At 40.6% G+C, this 26,032-nt stretch overlaps 1 protein-coding gene across 1 annotated transcript in view; it reads left to right on the top strand.

Moving 5' to 3' along the window:
• LOC138772835 (uncharacterized) overlaps positions 1 to 26,032 on the top strand; it is a 128,086-nt gene that overhangs the window by 101,724 nt on the left and 330 nt on the right. Inside the window, exons 6-7 of the mRNA XM_069953555.1 lie at positions 7,057 to 7,215; positions 24,400 to 24,811. Of these exons, the coding sequence (XP_069809656.1) occupies positions 7,057 to 7,215; positions 24,400 to 24,811 (571 nt within the window). The remainder of the gene's footprint in view (positions 1 to 7,056; positions 7,216 to 24,399; positions 24,812 to 26,032) is intronic.

Below are 26,032 nucleotides of genomic sequence, written 5' to 3' on the forward strand. Positions count from 1 at the left end.
GGGTGTGAGGTATTTGGGCCTGGTTCCGAGCTGTGAGGTGGGGGGAGAGCTGGGGCATTGGGGTGTGAGGTACTTGGGCCTGGTTCCCAGCTGTGAGGTGGGGGGAGAGCTGGGGCATTGGGGTGTGAGGTACTTGGGCCTGGTTCCGAGCTGTGAGGTGGGGGGAGAGCTGGGGCATTGGGGTGTGAGGTACTTGGGCCTGGTTCCGAGCTGTGAGGTGGGGGGACAGCTGGGGCCTTGGGGTGTGAGGTACTTGGGCCTGGTTCCGAGCTGTGAGGTGGGGGGAGAGCTGGGGCATGGGGGTGTGAGGTACTTGGGCCTGGTTCCGAGCTGTGAGGTGGGGGGACAGCTGGGGCATTGGGGTGTGAGGTACTTGGGCCTGGTTCCGAGCTGTGAGGTGGGGGGACAGCTGGGGCATTGGGGTGTGAGGTACTTGGGCCTGGTTCCGAGCTGTGAGGTGGGGGGAGAGCTGGGGCATTGGGGTGTGAGGTACTTGGTCCTGGTTCCGAGCTGTGAGGTGGGGGGAGAGCTGGGGCATTGGGGTGTGAGGTACTTGGGCCTGGTTCCGAGCTGTGAGGTGGGGGGAGAGCTGGGGCATTGGGGTGTGAGGTACTTGGGCCTGGTTCCCAGCTGTGAGGTGGGGGGAGAGCTGGGGCATTGGGGTGTGAGGTACTTGGGCCTGGTTCCGAGCTGTGAGGTGGGGGGAGAGCTGGGGCATTGGGGTGTGAGGTACTTGGGCCTGGTTCCGAGCTGTGAGGTGGGGAGAGAGCTGGGGCATTGGGGTGTGAGGTACTTGGGCCTGGTTCCGAGCTGTGAGGTGGGGGGAGAGCTGGGGCATTGGGGTGTGAGGTACTTGGGCCTGGTTCCGAGCTGTGAGGTGGGGTGAGAGCTGGGGCATTGGGGTGTGAGGTACTTGGGCCTGGTTCCGAGCTGTGAGGTGGGGGGAGAGCTGGGGCATTGGGGTGTGAGGTACTTGGGCCTGGTTCCGAGCTGTGAGGTGGGGGGAGAGCTGGGGCATTGGGGTGTGAGGTACTTGGGCCTGGTTCCGAGCTGTGAGGTGGGGTGAGAGCTGGGGCATTGGGGTGTGAGGTACTTGGGCCTGGTTCCCAGCTGTGAGGTGGGGGGAGAGCTGGGGCATTGGGGTGTGAGGTACTTGGGCCTGGTTCCGAGCTGTGAGGTGGGGTGAGAGCTTGGGCATTGGGGTGTGAGGTACTTCGGCCTGGTTCCGAGGTGTGAGGTGGGGGGAGAGCTGGGGCATTGGGGTGTGAGGTACTTGGGCCTGGTTCCCAGCTTTGAGGTGCGGTGAGAGCTGGGGCATTGGGGTGTGAGGTACTTGGGCCTGGTTCCCAGCTGTGAGGTGCGGTGAGAGCTGGGGCATTGGGGTGTGAGGTACTTGGGCCTGGTTCCCAGCTGTGAGGTGGGGGGAGAGCTGGGGCATGGCTGCTCTTCTTGGTGGGATTATTTATGGTTGTCACTGGCTTTACTTGTTGCTTTATGTGGGGGAAGGCAACCTGGAATTCTTCTCATTTACTTTCAATTCCTTGTACGATGATGGTTCCATTATTGTAGATGTTAATGGTGAGGGCGGTTTCTCCATCTGTATCTCTTATTCTAATCTGCTTCCCGCTATTAATTCCACCTTTTGTGATGTTCTTGTAGTGGTCACACAGGGCGTCAGACCAGGCACTATGGCGTTCTGTATAGAATAATACCTTTGTTTTCACCCTCTGATTATCATAGTCCACAAACAGCTGCTCTGGGCTCTGCATTATCTGGGCCTTCTTTATGGCTTTCTTGGCCTCCTTAGACCTGGCTGTCTCCGGGAATGTTATCTCCGACACCTCTGACCCCCGGCTGCCCAGCGCTGCCATTCCACTCTCCTGCATTCCACAATGCTCACAATTGCTTGTAATGTTATTTAAAAAGACGACGGAGGTCGTTGAAACGTTGCTTTGACTTTTTTGTGCTGTTTTCACCATGCAATAAATCACGTTTGATTTGCTATATTGGAGTGCTGTGGGAATTTCTACGCATATCTATCTATCTATCTATCTATCTATCTATCTATCTATCTATCTCCTATCTATCTATCTATCTATCTATCTATCCCCTATCTATCTATCTATCTCCTATCTATCTATCTATCTATCTATCTATCTAACTATCTATCTATCTATCTATCTCCTATCTATCTATCTATCTATCTCCTATCTATCTCCTATCTATCTATCTATCTATCTATCTATCTATCTATCTTCTATCTATCTATCTATCTATCTCCTATCTATCTATCTATCTATCTATCTCCTATCTATCTCCTATCTATCTCCTATCTATCTCCTATCTATCTATCTATCTATCTATCTATCTATCTATCTATCTATCTATCTATCTATCTCCTATCTATCTATCTCCTATCTATCTATCTCCTATCTATCTATCTATCTATCTCCTATCTATCTATCTATCTATCTATCTATCTATCTATCTATCTCCTATCTATCTCCTATCTATCTCCTATCTATCTATCTATCTATCTCCTATCTATCTATCTATCTATCTATCTATCTATCTATCTATCTATCTATCTATCTATCTCCTATCTATCTATCTATCTCCTATCTATCTATCTCCTATCTATCTCCTATCTATCTATCTATCTATCTATCTCCTATCTATCTATCTCCTATCTATCTATCTATCTATCTATCTATCTATCTATCTCCTATCTATCTATCTATCTATCTATCTATCTATCTATCTCCTATCTATCTATCTATCTATCTATCTATCTCCTATCTATCTATCTATCTATCTATCTATCTCCTATCTATCTATCTCCCTATCCATCTATCTATCTCCTATCTATCTCCTATCTATCTATCTATCTCCTATCTATCTATCTATCTATCTATCTATCTATCTATCTCCTATCTATCTCCTATCTATCTATCTATCTATCTATCTATCTATCTATCTATCTATCTATCTATCTCCTATCTATCTCCTATCTCTCATCTATCTCCTATCTATCTATCTATCTATCTATCTATCTATCTATCTATCTATCTATCTATCTCCTATCTATCTCCTATCTCCTATCTATCTATCTATCTATCTATCTATCTATCTATCTATCTATCTATCTCCTATCTATCTATCTATCTATCTATCTCCTATCTATCTATCTCCTATCTATCTATCTCCTATCTATCTATCTATCTATCTATCTATCTATCTATCTATCTATCTATCTATCTATCTATCTATCTCCTATCTATCTATCTATCTATCTCCTATCTATCTCCTATCTATCTATCTATCTATCTCCTATCTATCTATCTCCTATCTATCTCCTATCTATCTATCTATCTCCTATCTATCTCCTATCTATCTATCTATCTATCTCCTATCTATCTATCTCCTATCTATCTATCTCCTATCTATCTATCTATCTATCTATCTATCTCCTATCTATCTCCTATCTATCTATCTATCTATCTATCTATCTATCTATCTATCTATCTCCTATCTATCTATCTCCTATCTATCTATCTATCTATCTCCTATCTATCTATCTATCTATCTCCTATCTATCTATCTATCTCCTATCTATCTATCTATCTCCTATCTATCTATCTATCTATCTATCTATCTATCTATCTATCTATCTCCTATCTATCTATCTATCTCCTATCTATCTCCTATCTATCTATCTATCTATCTATCTATCTATCTATCTATCTATCTATCTATCTATCTATCTATCTCCTATCTATCTATCTCCTATCTATCTATCTATCTATCTCCTATCTATCTATCTATCTCCTATCTATCTATCTATCTCCTATCTATCTATCTATCTATCTCCTATCTATCTATCTATCTCCTATCTATCTCCTATCTATCTATCTCCTATCTATCTATCTCCTATCTATCTCCTATCTATCTATATCTATCTATCTATCTATCTATCTATCTATCTATCTATCTATCTCCTATCTATCTATCTATCTATCTATCTCCTATCTATCTATCTCCTATCTATCTCCTATCTATCTCCTATCTATCTATCTATCTATCTATCTATCTATCTATCTATCTATCTATCTCCTATCTATCTCCTATCTATCTATCTATCTCCTATCTATCTATCTCCTATCTATCTATCTATCTATCTATCTATCTATCTATCTATCTCCTATCTCCTATCTATCTCCTATCTATCTCCTATCTATCTATCTCCTATCTATCTATCTATCTATCTATCTATCTATCTATCTCCTATCTATCTCCTATCTCCTATCTATCTATCTCCTATCTATCTATCTATCTATCTATCTATCTATCTATCTATCTATCTATATCTATCTATCTATCTATCTATCTATCTATCTATCTCCTATCTATCTATCTCCTATCTCCTATCAATCCCCTATCTATCTATCTATCTATCTATCTATCTATCTATCTATCTATCTATCTATCTATCTATCTCCTATCTATCTATCTCCTATCTATCTATCTATCTCCTATCTATCTATCTATCTATCTATCTATCTATCTCCTATCTATCTATCTATCTATCTCCTATCTATCTCCTATCTATCTCCTATCTATCTATCTATCTATCTATCTATCTATCTATCTATCTATCTATCTCCTATCTATCTCCTATCTATCTATCTCCTATCTATCTCCTATCTCCTATCTATCTATCTCCTATCTATCTATCTATCTATCTCCTATCTATCTATCTATCTATCTATCTATCTCCTATCTATCTATCTATCTATCTCCTATCTATCTATCTATCTATCTATCTCCTATCTATCTATCTATCTATCTATCTATCTCCTATCTATCTATCTATCTCCTATCTATCTCCTATCTATCTATCTCCTATCTATCTATCTCCTATCTATCTCCTATCTATCTATATCTATCTATCTATCTATCTATCTATCTCCTATCTATCTATCTCCTATCTATCTATATCTATCTATCTATCTATCTATCTATCTATCTCCTATCTCCTATCTATCTATCTATCTATCTATCTATCTATCTATCTATCTATCTATCTCCTATCTATCTATCTCCTATCTATCTCCTATCTATCTCCTATCTATCTATCTATCTATCTATCTCCTATCTATCTCCTATCTATCTCCTATCTATCTATCTCCTATCTATCTATCTCCTATCTATCTATCTATCTATCTATCTATCTATCTATCTCCTATCTCCTATCTATCTCCTATCTATCTCCTATCTATCTATCTCCTATCTATCTATCTATCTATCTATCTATCTATCTATCTATCTATCTATCTATCTATCTCCTATCTATCTCCTATCTATCTATCTATCTATCTATCTATATCTATCTATCTATCTATCTATCTCCTATCTATCTATCTCCTATCTATCTCCTATCAATCCCCTATCTATCTATCTATCTATCTATCTATCTATCTATCTCCTATCTATCTATCTCCTATCTATCTATCTATCTCCTATCTATCTATCTATCTATCTATCTATCTATCTATCTATCTCCTATCTATCTATCTATCTCCTATCTATCTCCTATCTATCTATCTATCTATCTATCTATCTATCTATCTATCTATCTCCTATCTATCTCCTATCTATCTATCTATCTATCTATCTCCTATCTATCTATCTATCTATCTATCTATCTATCTATCTATCTATCTATCTCCTATCTATCTCCTATCTATCTATCTCCTATCTATCTCCTATCTATCTATCTATCTATCTATCTATCTATCTATCTATCTATCTATCTATCTCCTATCTCCTATCTATCTATCTATCTATCTATCTATCTATCTATCTCCTATCTATCTATCTATCTATCTATCTATCTATCTATCTATCTCCTATCTATCTATCTCCTATCTATCTCCTATCTATCTATCTATCTATCTATCTATCTCCTATCTCCTATCTATCTCCTATCTATCTATCTATCTATCTATCTATCTATCTTCTATCTATCTATCTATCTATCTATCTATCTATCTATCTATCTATCTATCTATCTATCTCCTATCTATCTATCTCCTATCTATCTCCTATCTATCTCCTATCTATCTATCTATCTATCTATCTATCTATCTATCTATCTATCTATCTATCTCCTATCTATCTATCTATCTATCTATCTGTCTCCTATCTATCTCCTATCTATCTATCTATCTCCTATCTATCTATCTATCTATCTATCTATCTATCTCCTATCTATCTATCTATCTCCTATCTATCTATCTATCTATCTATCTCCTATCTATCTATCTATCTATCTCCTATCTATCTATCTCCTATCTATCTCCTATCTATCTCCTATCTATCTATCTATCTATCTATCTATCTATCTATCTATCTATCTATCTATCTCCTATCTATCTATCTATCTATCTGTCTCCTATCTATCTCCTATCTATCTATCTATCTCCTATCTATCTATCTATCTATCTATCTCCTATCTATCTATCTCCTATCTATCTATCTATCTATCTCCTATCTATCTATCTATCTATCTATCTATCTATCTATCTATCTCCTATCTATCTATCTCCTATCTATCTATCTCCTATCTATCTCCTATCTATCTATCTCCTATCTATCTCCTATCTATCTATAAGTTTCGGACACTTTTCCCTCTTCAGATTACTCTCTTAGCTCGGCCTGTTTCCCTCCTGTAACGTAATCAGCTATAATCGCTCTAATCGCCTCCATTATATATTCTCACCAGGACGAGGAGCATTGAGCACTAATAATTGTGGAGGAATAATTCTCTCTATTACTGAGGTTCTATGGACAATTAGCGCCATGTGGAGCTGAGCGTTCAGGAGCCGCACAATGTTCTTGCTGCCTGGACGTCCCGCCGGCTCTCTGCTCCTGCTGACCCTGCGGCTGCTCTTACTTACAATATATCTGCAGAACACAGAAAGCTTCAGGGGACGTTGTATTATGGCCGTGCCGGCTGCCGTGTAAATAATGGATTTCTCCTGCCTCATTCTACAGATATCTGGTAAAGGTGACGAGAGATGAAGTTCTATTATACCGCTCCCAGAAACCCGCGGCAGAAACTCTTACTGTCAGACTGTCCGATTGTTCAGTGAGCGCCGAGACGTACAATGCCACACCTGTATTCTCCATCAGCTGCCCAGGACACACCTATATGTAAGAACAGACTATATATATTATATATACACACAATCAGGGCCGTATTGGGGTTTTTTATAAATGTAATTTTTATTAAAGTTTTTATAAATGTTTCGTAACAATGAGAGAAATGTACAAGAAAGGAGGAAGGAAGCAGGTCCCACGCAGGGGAAATACCGTAGCGAAAGGCAAGATATTGTCTATCAATGGTGCGCATTGAAATATAATAGCTGTGCAATAACAGTCAAATATCATCTTCAGGTAGGAGACTTACGATAAAAGGCAAGTAGGGTGAAAGGCATAAGGAAATCGTCTTCCAATAAAACTTCTTCTAGTAGCAAAAAACAAACAAGTAAAGAACAAAGAAAAAACAGCCATGACGAACTGACGAGAGCAGAGAAGACACATTGAGGGGGGAGAAACAAGAGGGAAAGGAGGGAAGAAGCAGATACCTATGCTGGATTGTCCTGCGGAGACGACTACGCATCCCAGGGGGCCCAAATTCTATAGAACTTTTCTAGCCTATTGTTTAAGGACGCAGTAAGATGCTCCAGAGACCTCATCTCTTTAATCCGAGTCCAACCGGGAGGGAGGCGCCGGCTGTCTCCAGTGCCGAGCAATGAGCGTTCTCGCTGCCGCCAATATCTGCACCAATAGCCTAGTAGAGTGTTTGCCCAGAGTTATGGGAGTGAGATTAAGAAGACGCACTACAGGGTCACGAGGGACCGGCTTCTGTAAAACTGCTGAAGCTAAAGTGCAAACTGCAGTCCAGTAGGGTGGGATGCCTGGGCAATACCAGAAGACGTGGTGTAAGGACCCAACAGCCCCGGAGCATCTCCAACACAGTGGGTCTTATTCAGCTTATGGAGGAGCGCTGCGGTGTGGTACCATGGCATGAGTATTTTATATTGGGTTTCTTTGTAGGTCGTGCAAATGGACAACTTACCTGCTCTGTCCCAAATGATTTGCCAGCATTCTGGGGAGATATCTTTAGAAAGGACAGCTTCCTATTCAATCATATATTTGTGTCTAGTTGGAGAGTCGTCCACAGGGGAGTGTAAGATCCTGTAAATGTCTGTTATTAGGCCTTTAGTAGAGGGGCCCTTACGCATGCTCAGACATGGTACTTTTGGAGACCCCAGAGTTGTGCTCATGAAGTGGCTCAGCTGCAGATAAGTGTACCCTTCTGAGCGAGGGAGATCATCTTTATCCGCCAGTTCCTCAAAAGGCAGGAGCGTTCGGGTTACAGGGTTTACGATATCTGCGAACTAAAACAGTATTCTGCCCCCCCCCCCCATGTCTGTACCACCGCCGACTCCAAACCTGGGGAAATTATGGGTGGAGCAAGAAGGAGATTAGTGGTGAGACTGGAGAAGTAAGGTGAATGCGGAGACACAGCATGACCAAAGTGTCTTGTGAACCCAATAGGTCCCAGAAGAGGTCCCAGCGACAGGGATGGAGGGGAAGAGTGCCACAGGAGAGAATTAGGGTGTCTAGGCGCTAACCAACGTTTCTCAATCTCAGTCCATTTTTTGTTAGCATGATATACACAATGTCTATTACAATATTATTATTATTCCAAAATGGTGAGAATACAAGTAAGAACAATATATAAAGGAATATACTACTATAATACTGCTCCTATATACAGGGATATACTACTATAATACTGCTCCTATATACAGGGATATACTACTATAATACTGCCCCTATATACAGGGATATACTACTATAATACTGCTACTATATACAGGAATATACTACTATACTACTGCCCCTATATACAGGAATATACTACTATAATACTGCTCCTATATACAGGGATATAACTACTATAATACTGCTCCTATATACAGGAATATACTACTATAATACTGCTACTATATACAGGGATTTACTACTATAATACTGCTCCTATATACAGGAATATAACTACTATAACACTGCTCCTATATACAGGGATATACTACTATAATACTGCTACTATATACAGGAATATACTACTATAATACTGCTCCTATATACAGGGATTTACTACTATAATACTGCTCCTATACACAGGAATATACTACTATAATACTGCTCCTATATACAGGAATATACTAATATAATACTGCTCCTATATACAGGGATATAACTACTATAATACTGCTCCTATATACAGGAATATAACTACTACCGTATAATACTGCTCGTATATACAGGAATATATTTACTAAAATACTGCTCCTATATACAGGAATATAACTACTATAATACTGCTCCTATATACAGGGATATACTACTATAATACTGCTGCTATATACAGGGATATAACTACTATAATACTGCTCCTATATACAGGAATATACTACTATAATACTGCTCCCTATATACAGGAATATACTACTATAATACTGCTCCTATATACAGGAATATACTACTATAATACTGCTCCTATATACAGGAATATACTACTATAATACTGCTCCTATATACAGGAATATACTACTATAATACTGCTCCTATATACAGGAATATACTACTATAATACTGCTGCTATATACAGGGATATAACTACTATAATACTGCTCCTATATACAGGAATATACTACTATAATACTGCTCCCTATATACAGGAATATACTACTATAATACTGCTCCTATATACAGGGATATAACTACTATAATACTGCTCCCTATATACAGGAATATACTACTATAATACTGCTCCTATATACAGGGATATACTACTATAATACTGCTCCTATATACAGGGATATACTACTATAATACTGCTACTATATACAGGAATATAACTACTATAATACTGCTACTATATACAGGGATTTACTACTATAATACTGCTCCTATATACAGGAATATACTACTATAATACTGCTCCTATATACAGGAATATACTACTATAATACTGCTCCTATATACAGGGATATACTACTATAATACTGCCCCTATTATACAGGAATATAACTACTATAATACTGCCCCCTATATACAGGCATATAACTACTATAATACTGCTCCTATATACAGGAATATAACTACTATAATACTGCTCCTATATACAGGAATATACTACTATAATACTGCTCCTATATACAGGAATATACTACTATAATACTGCCCCCTTTATACAGGGATATACTACTATAATACTGCCCCTATATACAGGGATATAACTACTATAATACTGCCCCCTATATACAGGAATATACTACTATAATACTGCTTCTATATACAGGAATATACTACTATAATACTGCTCCTATATACAGGGATATACTACTATAATACTGCTTCTATATACAGGAATATACTACTATAATACTGCTCCTATATACAGGAATATACTACTATAATACTGCTACTATATACAGGGATATACTACTATAATACTGCTCCTATATACAGGGATATACTACTATAATACTGCTCCTATATACAGGAATATACTACTATAATACTGCTCCCTATATACAGGGATATAACTACTATAATACTGCTCCTATATACAGGAATATAACTACTATAATACTGCTCCTATATACAGGAATATACTACTATAATACTGCTCCTATATACAGGAATATACTACTATAATACTGCCCCCTTTATACAGGGATATACTACTATAATACTGCCCCTATATACAGGGATATAACTACTATAATACTGCCCCCTATATACAGGAATATACTACTATAATACTGCTTCTATATACAGGAATATACTACTATAATACTGCTCCTATATACAGGGATATACTACTATAATACTGCTTCTATATACAGGAATATACTACTATAATACTGCTCCTATATACAGGAATATACTACTATAATACTGCTACTATATACAGGGATATACTACTATAATACTGCTCCTATATACAGGGATATACTACTATAATACTGCTCCTATATACAGGAATATACTACTATAATACTGCTCCCTATATACAGGGATATAACTACTATAATACTGCTCCTATATACAGGGATATAACTACTATAATACTGCCCCCTATATACAGGAATATAACTACTATAATACTGCTCCTATATACAGGGATATACTACTATAATACTGCTCCTATATACAGGGATATACTACTATAATACTGCTCCTATATACAGGAATATACTACTATAATACTGCTACTATATACAGGGATATACTACTATAATACTGCTCCTATATACAGGGATATACTACTATAATACTGCTCCTATATACAGGAATATACTACTATAATACTGCTCCCTATATACAGGGATATAACTACTATAATACTGCTCCTATATACAGGGATATAACTACTATAATACGGCCCCCTATATACAGGAATATAACTACTATAATACTGCTCCTATATACAGGGATATACTACTATAATACTGCTCCTATATACAGGGATATACTACTATAATACTGCTCCTATATACAGGGATATACTACTATAATACTGCTCCTATATACAGGGATATACTACTATAATACTGCTCCTATATACAGGGATATACTACTATAATACTGCTCCTATATACAGGGATATACTACTATAATACTGCTCCTATATACAGGAATATACTACTATAATACTGCTCCTATATACAGGGATTTACTACTATAATACTGCTCCTATATACAGGAATATACTACTATAATACTGCTCCTATATACAGGGATATAACTACTATAATACTGCTCCTATATACAGGGATATACTACTATAATACTGCTCCTATATACAGGGATATAACTACTATAATACTCCTATATACAGGGATATAACTACTATAATACTGCTCCTATATACAGGGATATAACTACTATAATACTGCTCCTATATACAGGAATATACTACTATAATACTGCTCCTATATACAGGAATATAACTACTATAATACAGCCCCTATATACAGGGATATACTACTATAATGCTGCTCTTATATACAGGAATATACTACTATAATACTGCTCCTATATACAGGGATATACTACTATAATACTGCTCCTATATACAGGAATATACTACTATAATACAGCCCCTATATACAAGAATATAACTACTATAATACTGCTCCTATATACAGGAATATACTACTATAATACTGCTCCTATATACAGGGATATAACTACTATAATACTGCCCCCTATATACAGGAATATACTACTATAATACTGCTCCTATATACAGGAATATAATACTATAATACTGCCCCCTATATACAGGAATATACTACTATAATACTGCTCCTATATACAGGAATATACTACTATAATACTGCTCCTATATATAGGGATATACTACTATAATACTGCTCCCTATATACAGGGATATAACTACTATAATACTGCCCCCTATATACAGGGATATAACTACTATAATACTGCTCCTATATACAGGAATATAACTACTATAATACTGCTCCCTATATACAGGAATATACTACTATAATACTGCTACTATATACAGGGATTTACTACTATAATACTGCTCCTATATACAGGAATATACTACTATAATACTGCCCCCTATATACAGGAATATACTACTATAATACTGCTCCTATATACAGGGATATACTACTATAATACTGCTCCTATATACAGGAATATACTACTATAATACTGCTCCTATATACAGGAATATACTACTATAATACTGCTCCTATATACAGGAATATACTACTATAATACTGCTCCTATATACAGGAATATAACTACTATAATACTGCCCCCCTATATACAGGGATATAACTACTATAATACTGCTCCTATATACAGGGATATAACTACTATAATACTGCCCCCTATATACAGGAATATACTACTATAATACTGCTCCTATATACAGGTATATACTACTATAATACTGCCCCCTATATACAGGGATATACTACTATAATACTGCCCCCTATATACAGAGATATACTACTATAATACTGCTCCTATATACAGGAATATACTACTATAATACTGCCCCTATATACAGGGATATACTACTATAATACTGCTCCTATATACAGGAATATACTACTATAATACTGCTCCTATAAACAGGAATATAACTACTATAATACTGCTCCTATATACAGGAATATAACTACTATAATACTGCCCCCCTCTATACAGGGATATAACTACTATAATACTGCCCCCTATATACAGGGATATAACTACTATAATACTGCCCCCTATATACAGGAATATACTACTATAATACTGCTCCTATATACAGGTATATACTACTATAATACTGCCCCCTATATACAGGGATATACTACTATAATACTGCTCCTATATACAGGGATATACTACTATAATACTGCTCCTATATACAGGAATATACTACTATAATACTGCTCCCTATATACAGGGATATAACTACTATAATACTGCTCCTATATACAGGAATATAACTACTATAATACTGCTCCTATATACAGGAATATACTACTATAATACTGCTCCTATATACAGGAATATACTACTATAATACTGCCCCCTTTATACAGGGATATACTACTATAATACTGCCCCTATATACAGGGATATAACTACTATAATACTGCCCCCTATATACAGGAATATACTACTATAATACTGCTTCTATATACAGGAATATACTACTATAATACTGCTCCTATATACAGGGATATACTACTATAATACTGCTTCTATATACAGGAATATACTACTATAATACTGCTCCTATATACAGGAATATACTACTATAATACTGCTACTATATACAGGGATATACTACTATAATACTGCTCCTATATACAGGGATATACTACTATAATACTGCTCCTATATACAGGAATATACTACTATAATACTGCTCCCTATATACAGGGATATAACTACTATAATACTGCTCCTATATACAGGGATATAACTACTATAATACTGCCCCCTATATACAGGAATATAACTACTATAATACTGCTCCTATATACAGGGATATACTACTATAATACTGCTCCTATATACAGGGATATACTACTATAATACTGCTCCTATATACAGGAATATACTACTATAATACTGCTACTATATACAGGGATATACTACTATAATACTGCTCCTATATACAGGGATATACTACTATAATACTGCTCCTATATACAGGAATATACTACTATAATACTGCTCCCTATATACAGGGATATAACTACTATAATACTGCTCCTATATACAGGGATATAACTACTATAATACGGCCCCCTATATACAGGAATATAACTACTATAATACTGCTCCTATATACAGGGATATACTACTATAATACTGCTCCTATATACAGGGATATACTACTATAATACTGCTCCTATATACAGGGATATACTACTATAATACTGCTCCTATATACAGGGATATACTACTATAATACTGCTCCTATATACAGGGATATACTACTATAATACTGCTCCTATATACAGGGATATACTACTATAATACTGCTCCTATATACAGGAATATACTACTATAATACTGCTCCTATATACAGGGATTTACTACTATAATACTGCTCCTATATACAGGAATATACTACTATAATACTGCTCCTATATACAGGGATATAACTACTATAATACTGCTCCTATATACAGGGATATACTACTATAATACTGCTCCTATATACAGGGATATAACTACTATAATACTCCTATATACAGGGATATAACTACTATAATACTGCTCCTATATACAGGGATATAACTACTATAATACTGCTCCTATATACAGGAATATACTACTATAATACTGCTCCTATATACAGGAATATAACTACTATAATACAGCCCCTATATACAGGGATATACTACTATAATGCTGCTCTTATATACAGGAATATACTACTATAATACTGCTCCTATATACAGGGATATACTACTATAATACTGCTCCTATATACAGGAATATACTACTATAATACAGCCCCTATATACAAGAATATAACTACTATAATACTGCTCCTATATACAGGAATATACTACTATAATACTGCTCCTATATACAGGGATATAACTACTATAATACTGCCCCCTATATACAGGAATATACTACTATAATACTGCTCCTATATACAGGAATATAATACTATAATACTGCCCCCTATATACAGGAATATACTACTATAATACTGCTCCTATATACAGGAATATACTACTATAATACTGCTCCTATATATAGGGATATACTACTATAATACTGCTCCCTATATACAGGGATATAACTACTATAATACTGCCCCCTATATACAGGGATATAACTACTATAATACTGCTCCTATATACAGGAATATAACTACTATAATACTGCTCCCTATATACAGGAATATACTACTATAATACTGCTACTATATACAGGGATTTACTACTATAATACTGCTCCTATATACAGGAATATACTACTATAATACTGCCCCCTATATACAGGAATATACTACTATAATACTGCTCCTATATACAGGGATATACTACTATAATACTGCTCCTATATACAGGAATATACTACTATAATACTGCTCCTATATACAGGAATATACTACTATAATACTGCTCCTATATACAGGAATATACTACTATAATACTGCTCCTATATACAGGAATATAACTACTATAATACTGCCCCCCTATATACAGGGATATAACTACTATAATACTGCTCCTATATACAGGGATATAACTACTATAATACTGCCCCCTATATACAGGAATATACTACTATAATACTGCTCCTATATACAGGTATATACTACTATAATACTGCCCCCTATATACAGGGATATACTACTATAATACTGCCCCCTATATACAGAGATATACTACTATAATACTGCTCCTATATACAGGAATATACTACTATAATACTGCCCCTATATACAGGGATATACTACTATAATACTGCTCCTATATACAGGAATATACTACTATAATACTGCTCCTATAAACAGGAATATAACTACTATAATACTGCTCCTATATACAGGAATATAACTACTATAATACTGCCCCCCTCTATACAGGGATATAACTACTATAATACTGCCCCCTATATACAGGGATATAACTACTATAATACTGCCCCCTATATACAGGAATATACTACTATAATACTGCTCCTATATACAGGTATATACTACTATAATACTGCCCCCTATATACAGGGATATACTACTATAATACTGCTCCTATATACAGGTATATACTACTATAATACTGCCCCCTATATACAGGGATATACTACTATAATACTGCCCCCTATATACAGAGATATACTACTATAATACTGCTCCTATATACAGGAATATACTACTATAATACTGCCCCTATATACAGAGATATACTACTATAATACTGCTCCTATATACAGGAATATAACTACTATAATACTGCTCCTATATACAGGGATATAACTACTATAATACTGCTCCTATATACAGGGATATACTACTATAATACTGCTCCTATATACAGGAATATACTACTATAATACTGCTCCCTATATACAGGAATATACTACTATAATACTGCTCCTATATACAGGTATATACTACTATAATACTGCCCCCTATATACAGGGATATACTACTATAATACTGCTCCTATATACAGGAATATACTACTATAATACTGCCCCCTATATACAGGGATATACTACTATAATACTGCTCCTATATACAGGAATATACTACTATAATACTGCTCCCTATATACAGGAATATACTACTATAATACTGCTCCTATATACAGGAATATACTATTATAATACTGCTCCCTATATACAGGAATATACTACTATAATACTGCTCCTATAAACAGGAATATAACTACTATAATACTGCTCCTATATACAGGAATATAACTACTATAATACTGCCCCCCTCTATACAGGGATATACTACTATAATACTGCTCCTATATACAGGGATATAACTACTATAATACTGCTCCTATATACAGGGATATAACTACTATAATACTGCTCCTATATACAGGAATATACTACTATAATACTGCTCCTATATACAGGGATATAACTACTATAATACTGCTCCTATATACAGGAATATAACTACTATAATACTGCCCCCTATATACAGGGATATAACTACTATAATACTGCTCCTATATACAGGAATATACTACTATAATACTGCCCCCCTCTATACAGGGATATAACTACTATAATACTGCTCCTATATACAGGGATATAACTACTATAATACTGCCCCCTATATACAGGAATATACTACTATAATACTGCTCCTATATACAGGTATATACTACTATAATACTGCCCCCTATATACAGGGATATACTACTATAATACTGCTCCTATATACAGGAATATACTACTATAATACTGCCCCCTATATACAGGGATATACTACTATAATACTGCTCCTATATACAGGAATATACTACTATAATACTGCTCCTATAAACAGGAATATAACTACTATAATACTGCTCCTATATACAGGAATATAACTACTATAATACTGCTCCTATATACAGGGATATACTACTATAATACTGCTCCTATATACAGGAATATACTACTATAATACTGCTCCCTATATACAGGAATATAACTACTATAATACTGCTCCTATATACAGGAATATAACTACTATAATACTGCCCCCCTCTATACAGGAATATAACTACTATAATACTGCTCCTATATACAGGGATATACTACTATAATACTGCTCCTATATACAGGAATATACTACTATAATACTGCTCCCTATATACAGGGATATAACTACTATAATACTGCTCCTATATACAGGAATATACTACTATAATACTGCTCCTATATACAGGGATATAACTACTATAATACTGCTCCTATATACAGGAATATACTACTATAATACTGCTCCTATATACAGGAATATAACTACTATAATACTGCTCCTATATACAGGAATATACTGCTATAATACTGCCCCTATATACAGGAATATAACTACTATAATACTGCTCCTATATATAGGGATATACTACTATAATACTGCTCCTATATACAGGAATATAACTACTATAATACTGCTCCTATATACAGGGATATAACTACTATAATACTGCCCCTATATACAGGAATATACTACTATAATACTGCTCCTATATACAGGGATATAACTACTATAATACTGCCCCCTATATACAGGGATATAACTACTATAATACTGCTCCTATATACAGGGATATAATGTCTGTAATATATATGGCTGTTTGCTGTAGGGTTTGTAGTTTGTAGGCAGCAGAGTTCTCCCCACATATGAGACTCCCTGCGGTTGTTATTTTCTCAGGTTATTGCGGTATTACTTGGTGTATTGTGGAGACCCCCGGGTCCTGGAGCTGCTCCCTCTCCTCCTACATGCGATGCCGTCACAGATAAACAGCTTTGCTGTATATTCTACATTTGTAGAAACATGAAAACACTCCTCCTCCTTCTTCCTTCTTTCTTCTTTTTTTCTTCTTCCTCCTCCTTCTTCTTCCTTCCACTTCTTCCTCCTTCTTCCTTCTTTTTCCTCCTCCTTCTTCCTCTTCCTCCTTCCTTCTTCTTCTTCCTCTTCCTCCTTCCTTCTTCTTCCGCCTCCTTCTTCCTCCTAGTTCTTTCTCCTTCTTCTTCCTTCTTCTTCTTCCTTCTTCTTCCTCCTTCTTCCTTCTTCTTCCTTCTTCTTCCTCTTCCTCCTTCCTTCTTCTTCCTCCTCCTTCTTCCGCCTCCTTCTTCCGCCTCCTTCTTCCGCCTCCTTCTTCCTCCTACTTCTTCCTTCTTCTTATTCCTTCTTCTTCCTCCTCCTTCTTCCTCCTTCTTTCTCCTTCTTCCTTCTTCTTCCTCCTTTTTTCTTCTTCCTCCTCCTTCTTCCTCCTTCTTTCTCCTTCTTCCTTCTTCTTCCTCCTTTTTTCTTCTTCCTCCTCCTTCTTCCTCCTCCTTCTTCCTTCTTCTTCTTCCTTCCACTTCTTCCTCCTTCCTTCTTCTTCCTCCTCCTTCTTCCTTCCACTTCTTCCTCCTTCTTTCTCCTTCTTCCTTCTTCTTCCTCCTTCTTCCTCCTCCTTCTTCCTCCTCCTCCTTCTTCTTCCTCCTCCTTCTTCCTTCTTCTTCTTCCTCCTTCTTCCTCCTCCTTCTTCCTTCTTCTTCCTGCTCCTTCTTCCTCCTCCTTCTTCCTGCTCCTTCTTCCTCCTCCTTCTTCCTTCTTCTTCTTCCTCCTTCTTCCGCCTCCTTCTTCCTCCTTCTTCTTCCTACTTCTTCCTCCTTCTTCTTCCTTCTTCTTCTTCCTCCTTCTTTCTCCTTTTTTCTTCTTCCTCCTCCTTCTTCCTCCTTCCTCCTCCTTCTTCCTTCTTCTTCTTCCTTCCACTTCTTCCTCCTTCTTCCTTCTTCTTCCTCCTCCTTCTTCTTCTTCCTTCCACTTCTTCCTCCTTCTTTCTCCTTCTTCCTTCTTCTTCCTCCTTTCTCCTCCTCCTTCTTCTTCTTCTTCCTCCTTCTTCCTCCTCCTTCTTCCTTCTTCTTCCTCCTTCTTCCTCCTTCTTCTTCCTCCTCCTCCTTCTTCCTCCTCCTTCTTCCTCCTCCTTCTTCCTCCTCCTTCTTCTTCTTCCTCCGCCTCCTTCTTCTTCCTCCTTCTTCCTCCTCCTTCTGTGGGATGTTGTGACTGAGGATCAGGAGGAGGGTCTTCATGGCTCCTAGGCATTGTATACATTGAAATACTGCAGTGTGTGAACTCAGGCCTAGAGCAGATTCTTCTGCAGAGTGGAGGGGACTGCAGAGACTTTTCCCTCCTCCATCCGGAGCTGCAGAACCTTGCGGAGCAGAGTCTGAGCGCATCCTCTCCTCCCCCGCTATGGCAGTAATTAGTGTAGCCTGGAAAGGTCAGGGGCTCCCCCCTCCACAGAGAGACTGTGATGTTGCTGCCCACAGATAGATTGTAACAAGTTGTTCTGTGCGCCCATCCCCCCGTATCAGCGGAGCGGCCCATGAACCGCCATCTGCGCCATTCCATTAATAAGCGACATTTGCGGAGATACAATCCGTCCCTCCCACGAGAGACAAAACAATGTCAGAAAAAAATGGGAGGATTCACCTTTATAAAACCTGATGTCATCCGTAGAGACGGCCACAAAATGTACAACTGCTAAGCCACGAGCGTAAACGTAGATGGCGCCCCCTGCAGAATTTGTTTTCAGCATCCCCATAAAGTAAAGGTCCCCCCATATGCTGCATCCCCATATAGTAATGGCCCCTGCTGTGCAGCATGTCCATAAAGTAGAGATCCCCATCTGCATCAATCCCCATATAGTAATGGCCCCCTGCTGTGCAGCATCTCCATAAAGTAGAGATCCCCATCTGCATCAATCCCCATATAGTAATGGCCCCCTGCTGTGCAGCATCTCCATAAAGTAGAGATCCCCATCTGCATCAATCCCCATATAGTAATGGCCCCCTGCTGTGCAGCATCTCCATAAAGTAGAGATCCCCATCTGCATCACTCCCCATATACTAATGGCCCCCTGCTGTGCAACATTCCCATAAAGTAGAGATCCCCATCTGCATCACTCCCCATATAGTAATGACCCCTTGCTGTGCAGCATGTCCATAAAGTAGAGATCCCCATCTGCATCACTCCCCATATACTAATGGCCCCCTGCTGTGCAGCATCTCCATAAAGTAGAGATCCCCATCTGCATCAATCCCCATATACTAATGGCCCCCTGCTGTGCAACATTCCCATAAAGTAGAGATTCCCTATATGCAGCATCCCCATATAGTAATGGCCCCCTGCTGTGCAACATTCCCATAAAGTAGAGATCCCCATCTGCATCACTCCCCATATAGTAATGGCCCCCTGCTGTGCAGCATGTCCATAAAGTAGAGATCCCCATCTGCATCACTCCCCATATAGTAATGGCCCCCTGCTGTGCAGCATTCCCATAAAGTAGAGATCCCCATCTGCATCACTCCCCATATAGTAATGGCCCCCTGCTGTGCAGCATCTCCATAAAGTAGAGATCCCCATCTGCATCAATCCCCATATAGTAATGGCCCCCTGCTGTGCAGCATCTCCATAAAGTAGAGATCCCCATCTGCATCAATCCCCATATAGTAATGGCCCCCTGCTGTGCAGCATCTCCATAAAGTAGAGATCCCCATCTGCATCACTCCCCATATAGTAATGACCCCTTGCTGTGCAGCATCTCCATAAAGTAGAGATCCCCATCTGCATCAATCCCCATATAGTAATGGCCCCCTGCTGTGCAGCATCTCCATAAAGTAGAGATCCCCATCTGCATCACTCCCCATATACTAATGGCCCCCTGCTGTGCAACATTCCCATAAAGTAGAGATTCCCTATATGCAGCCTATATGCAGCATCCCCATATAGTAAAGCCCACTTATGCATCAATCCCCATATAGTAATGGCCCCCTGCTGTGCAGCATTCCCATAGAGATCCCCTATATGCAGCATCCCCATATAGTAATGGCCCCCTGCTGTGCAACATCACCATTAAGTAGAGATCCCCAGTGGTAAAGAATCCATTTATAGTACAGGTCCCCCCATATGCAGCATCCCCATATAGTAATGGCCCCTGCTGTGCAGCCTCTCCATAAAGTAGAGATCCCCATGTGCATCAATCCTCATATAGTAATGTTCCCCTGCTGTGCAGCATATCCATAAAGTAGTGATCCCCTTTATGCAGTGTCCCCCATATTGTAAAGCTGTGGAGCATCCTTGTATAGTAAAGGTCTCCCTGTGCAGCATCCCCATATAGTAAAGGTCTCCCTGTGCTGCATTCCCATATAGTAAAGGTCTCCCTGGGCAGTATCCCCATATAATAAAGGCCTCCTGCTTTGCAGCATCCCCTATATAGTACAGGCCCCTCTGAGCAGCATCCCCATATAGTAAAGGTCTCCCTGGGCAGCATCCCCATATATTAAAGGCCCTATGCTGTGCAGCATCCACTATATAGTACAGGCCCCTCTGAGCAGCATCCCCATATAGTAAAGGTCTCCCTCGGCAGCATCCCCATATAGTAAAGGCCCTATGCTGTGCAGCATCCACTATATAGTACAGGCCCCTCTGAGCAGCATCCCCATATAGTAAAGGTCTCCTGCTTTGCAGCATCCCCTATATAGTATAGGCCCCCCATGTAAAAAACAAAATACTCCTTTCACGTTGCTCCCCAGCAGCATCTCTCTCCTTCTGGGACTCCGGTCTGCAGCTTTTCAGAGCTTCTGGGGTAGGTGCGGTATGCCGGGGTAGCTGTGCGGTGTTGTGGCTGCTGCGTGGGTGTAGGGTCACTTGGGCACTTGTCACGGTGGCCACGAGTGGTGTTGGATCCCACCCCTGGGCACACAGGCTTGAGGTTTGGATATCCCAAGTGTGATCAGGTGTGTGGGGGAAGGTGCAAGAAATAATGTAGCAGAGTCTGATGACTTCACCAGGAGAGTGCAGGAGGGGTAGCCGTGTACTCTGTCGGGACAGGGTGGTAGAAGGTGGAAATAACAGAAGAAGAAGATACTCACTCAGTATAGATACTGTAGATCTGACCGCCTTTTGCCCTATAGTGTCGGGATACCCGTATTGCTAGGGTGGTACGAGGACCCAGGTCCCTGTGTTGGGATTAGCAGACTTTCCAAGACTTTCCAAAATAGCCATGCTTTGCAGTAGGATACGTAGGCGTTATCTGCAGCTTTGTCCTACTGGGGTCAGTACCTAGCCCAGGTATGCTGCCCTGTACTGTGTGGCTAGTATCCCTGCTGTGGTGATCCTCAGAGAACGTTTTTCCTCCTGAGGGGTCTAGTACTGCATGCTAGCGGTCGTGAACAGCATGAAAACTCTCGTTGTCTCTCCACTGACGACCCTCCCACCAGGAACTAACCTCCCTTTATAGGGTTCCCTTCGCTATTGTGTGATTGGTGGGGCTGCGTGTGTGAAGAAAAGAGGTGATGGGGCAGAAAGAAGAGGGAAAGACCCTGCACCTGTGATAGGAGACAACACCACATGTGACACAAAACAATTAACCCATCGCTCCCTTCAGCTCTGCTCAATGCAATATATACAAGAAATACAACAGTGACACCTAGTGGGGAAAAACAAACACTACAACTCTCCTTCATCCCACTGTAAGATCCTGAGTTACTTTGCCCAGGTGCATAGGAGCTTAGTGGCACACCTGTGCTGGGACACTACACACTCCTCTCCTGACATCCTCTGTGCTGCTGGGACACTACATAGGCTGTGACTGCAGGTATAATGGTGCCTGCGATCCCAAGAGTAATTGACAGCAAGAAGGAGCTAATCTTATAGGGGAGGACACAGCAGCACAGAGGATGTCAGGAGAGGAGGGGGCTGATACTATAGGAGAGGACACAGCAGCACAATGGATGTCAGGAGAGGAGGGTGCTGATACTATAGGAGAGGTCACAGCAGCACAGAGGATGTCAGGAGAGGAGGGGGCTGATCTTATAGGGGAGGTCACAGGTTCACAGCAGCACAGAGGATGTCAGGAGAGGAGGGGGCTGATATTATAGGAGAGGACACAGCAGCACAGAGGATGTCAGGAGAGGAGGGGCTGATATTATAGGAGAGGACACAGCAGCACAGAGGATGTCAGGAGAGGAGGGTGCTGATCTATAGGAGAGGACACAGCAGCACAGAGGATGTCAGGAGAGGAGGGTGCTGATACTATAGGAGAGGACACAGCTGCACAGAGGATGTCAGGAGAGGAGGGGCTGATATTATAGGAGAGGACACAGCAGCACAGAGGATGTCAGGAGAGGAGGGTGCTGATACTATAGGAGAGGTCACAGCAGCACAGAGGATGTCAGGAGAGGAGGGGGCTGATCTTATAGGAGAGGACACAGCAGCACAGAGGATGTCAGGAGAGGAGGGGGCTGATACTATAGGAGAGGACACAGCAGCACAGAGGATGTCAGGAGAGGAGGGGGCTGATATTATAGGAGAGGACACAGCAGCACAGAGGATGTCAGGAGAGGAGGGGGCTGATACTATAGGAGAGGACACAGCAGCACAGAGGATGTCAGGAGAGGAGGGGGCTGATGCTGTGTGGCAGGCAGTGGGCTCTGCGTCCCCCGTCTTCCAGCTTAGGGGGTGCTGGGTGGGATTCTAGGTACATGTGGACGTCTCAGTCTTGGATTTTCTTTCTTTCCCGTCAGATTCCGGATCCCGATAAATGAGCAGAACAAGAAGCTGGAGACCTCTGTGACAATGAGAGACGAGTGGGTGTCCGCCCTGCAGGAGCTGTGTGTGCAGACTCAGCAGCGCCCTCTACCTGAGGGAAAAGCTGCTGCCCCGGAGGACATGGACAGGGAGGAGCCCCTCTACAGCCGGCCGCACAAGAGCGGGGGGCCCTCCCGGAGTCATCAGGAGATTCCATCACACCCATCAGTCCTGGGGGATCCAGAGGCAGCAGCTACAGAGAAGAGACTCTGCTCCTCTGCTGCTCCACCTGTGCCGCCATATCCCACCTTACCCCCTCCGCTCCCTGTGCACCCCCGGACACTGACCCCCAACAATACTCACATGAAGACCAAGGCCTTCCACTGGAACACTGTACCGCAGGACAAGGTAAGGGGGGGCTCTATCCCAGACACAATCCTGGGGTCTCAGAGGGGCTCCACCCTGTAACACAGCGCTGTACAGAGACAGACCGCCTGCACACAGGGGCTACAGGGACCACCGCAGCTTAAAGGGGAACTCCACCTTGTAAAACAGCACCACACAGACCGCCTGCACACAGGGGCTACAGGGACCACCGCAGCTTAAAGGGGAACTCTACCCTGTAACACAGCACCAGACAGGGACAGACCGCCTGCACACAGGGGCTACAGGGACCACCGCAGCTTAAAGGGGAACTCCACCCGGTAACACAGCGCTGTACAGAGACAGACCGCCTGCACACAGGGGCTACAGGGACCACCGCAGCTTAAAGGGGAACTCCACCCTGTAACACAGCGCCACACAGACCGGCTGCACACAGGGGCTACAAGGACCACCGCAGCTTAAAGGGGAACTCCACCCTGTAACACAGCGCCACACAGACCGCCTGCACACAGGGGCTACAGGGACCACCGCAGCTTAAAGGGGAACTCCACCATGTAACACAGCACCAGAGAGGGACAGACCGCCTGCACACAGGGGTTACAGGGACCACTGAAACTTAAAGGGGAACTCCACCATGTAACACAGCGCCACACAGACCGCCTGCACACAGGGGCTACAGGAACCACCGCAGCTTAAAGGGGAACTCCACCCTGTAACACAGCGCTGTACAGACACAGACCGCCTGCACACAGGGGCTACAGGGACCACCGCAGCTTAAAGGGGAACTCCACCTTGTAACACAGCGCCACACAGACCGCCTGCACACAGGGGCTACAGGGACCACCGCAGCTTAAAGGGGAACTCCACCCTGTAACACAGCGCTGTACAGAGACAGACCGCCTGCACACAGGGGCTACAGGGACCACCGGAGCTTAAAGGGGAACTCCACCCTGTAACACAGGGGCTACAGGGACCACCGCAGCTTAAAGGGGAACTCCACCCTGTAACACAGCGCCACACAGACCGCCTGCACACAGGGGCTACAGGGACCACCGCAGCTTAAAAGGGAACTCCACCCTGTAACACAGCGCCACACAGACCGCCTGCACACAGGGGCTACAGGGACCACCGCAGCTTAAAGGGGAACTCCACCCTGTAACACAGCGCTGTACAGGGACAGACCACCGGCACACAGGGGCTACAGGGACCACCTCAGCTTAAGGGGGAACTCCACCCTGTAACACC

The sequence above is a fragment of the Dendropsophus ebraccatus genome, chromosome 14, assembly GCF_027789765.1.
Source record: "Dendropsophus ebraccatus isolate aDenEbr1 chromosome 14, aDenEbr1.pat, whole genome shotgun sequence".
NCBI lineage: Eukaryota > Metazoa > Chordata > Amphibia > Anura > Hylidae > Dendropsophus > Dendropsophus ebraccatus.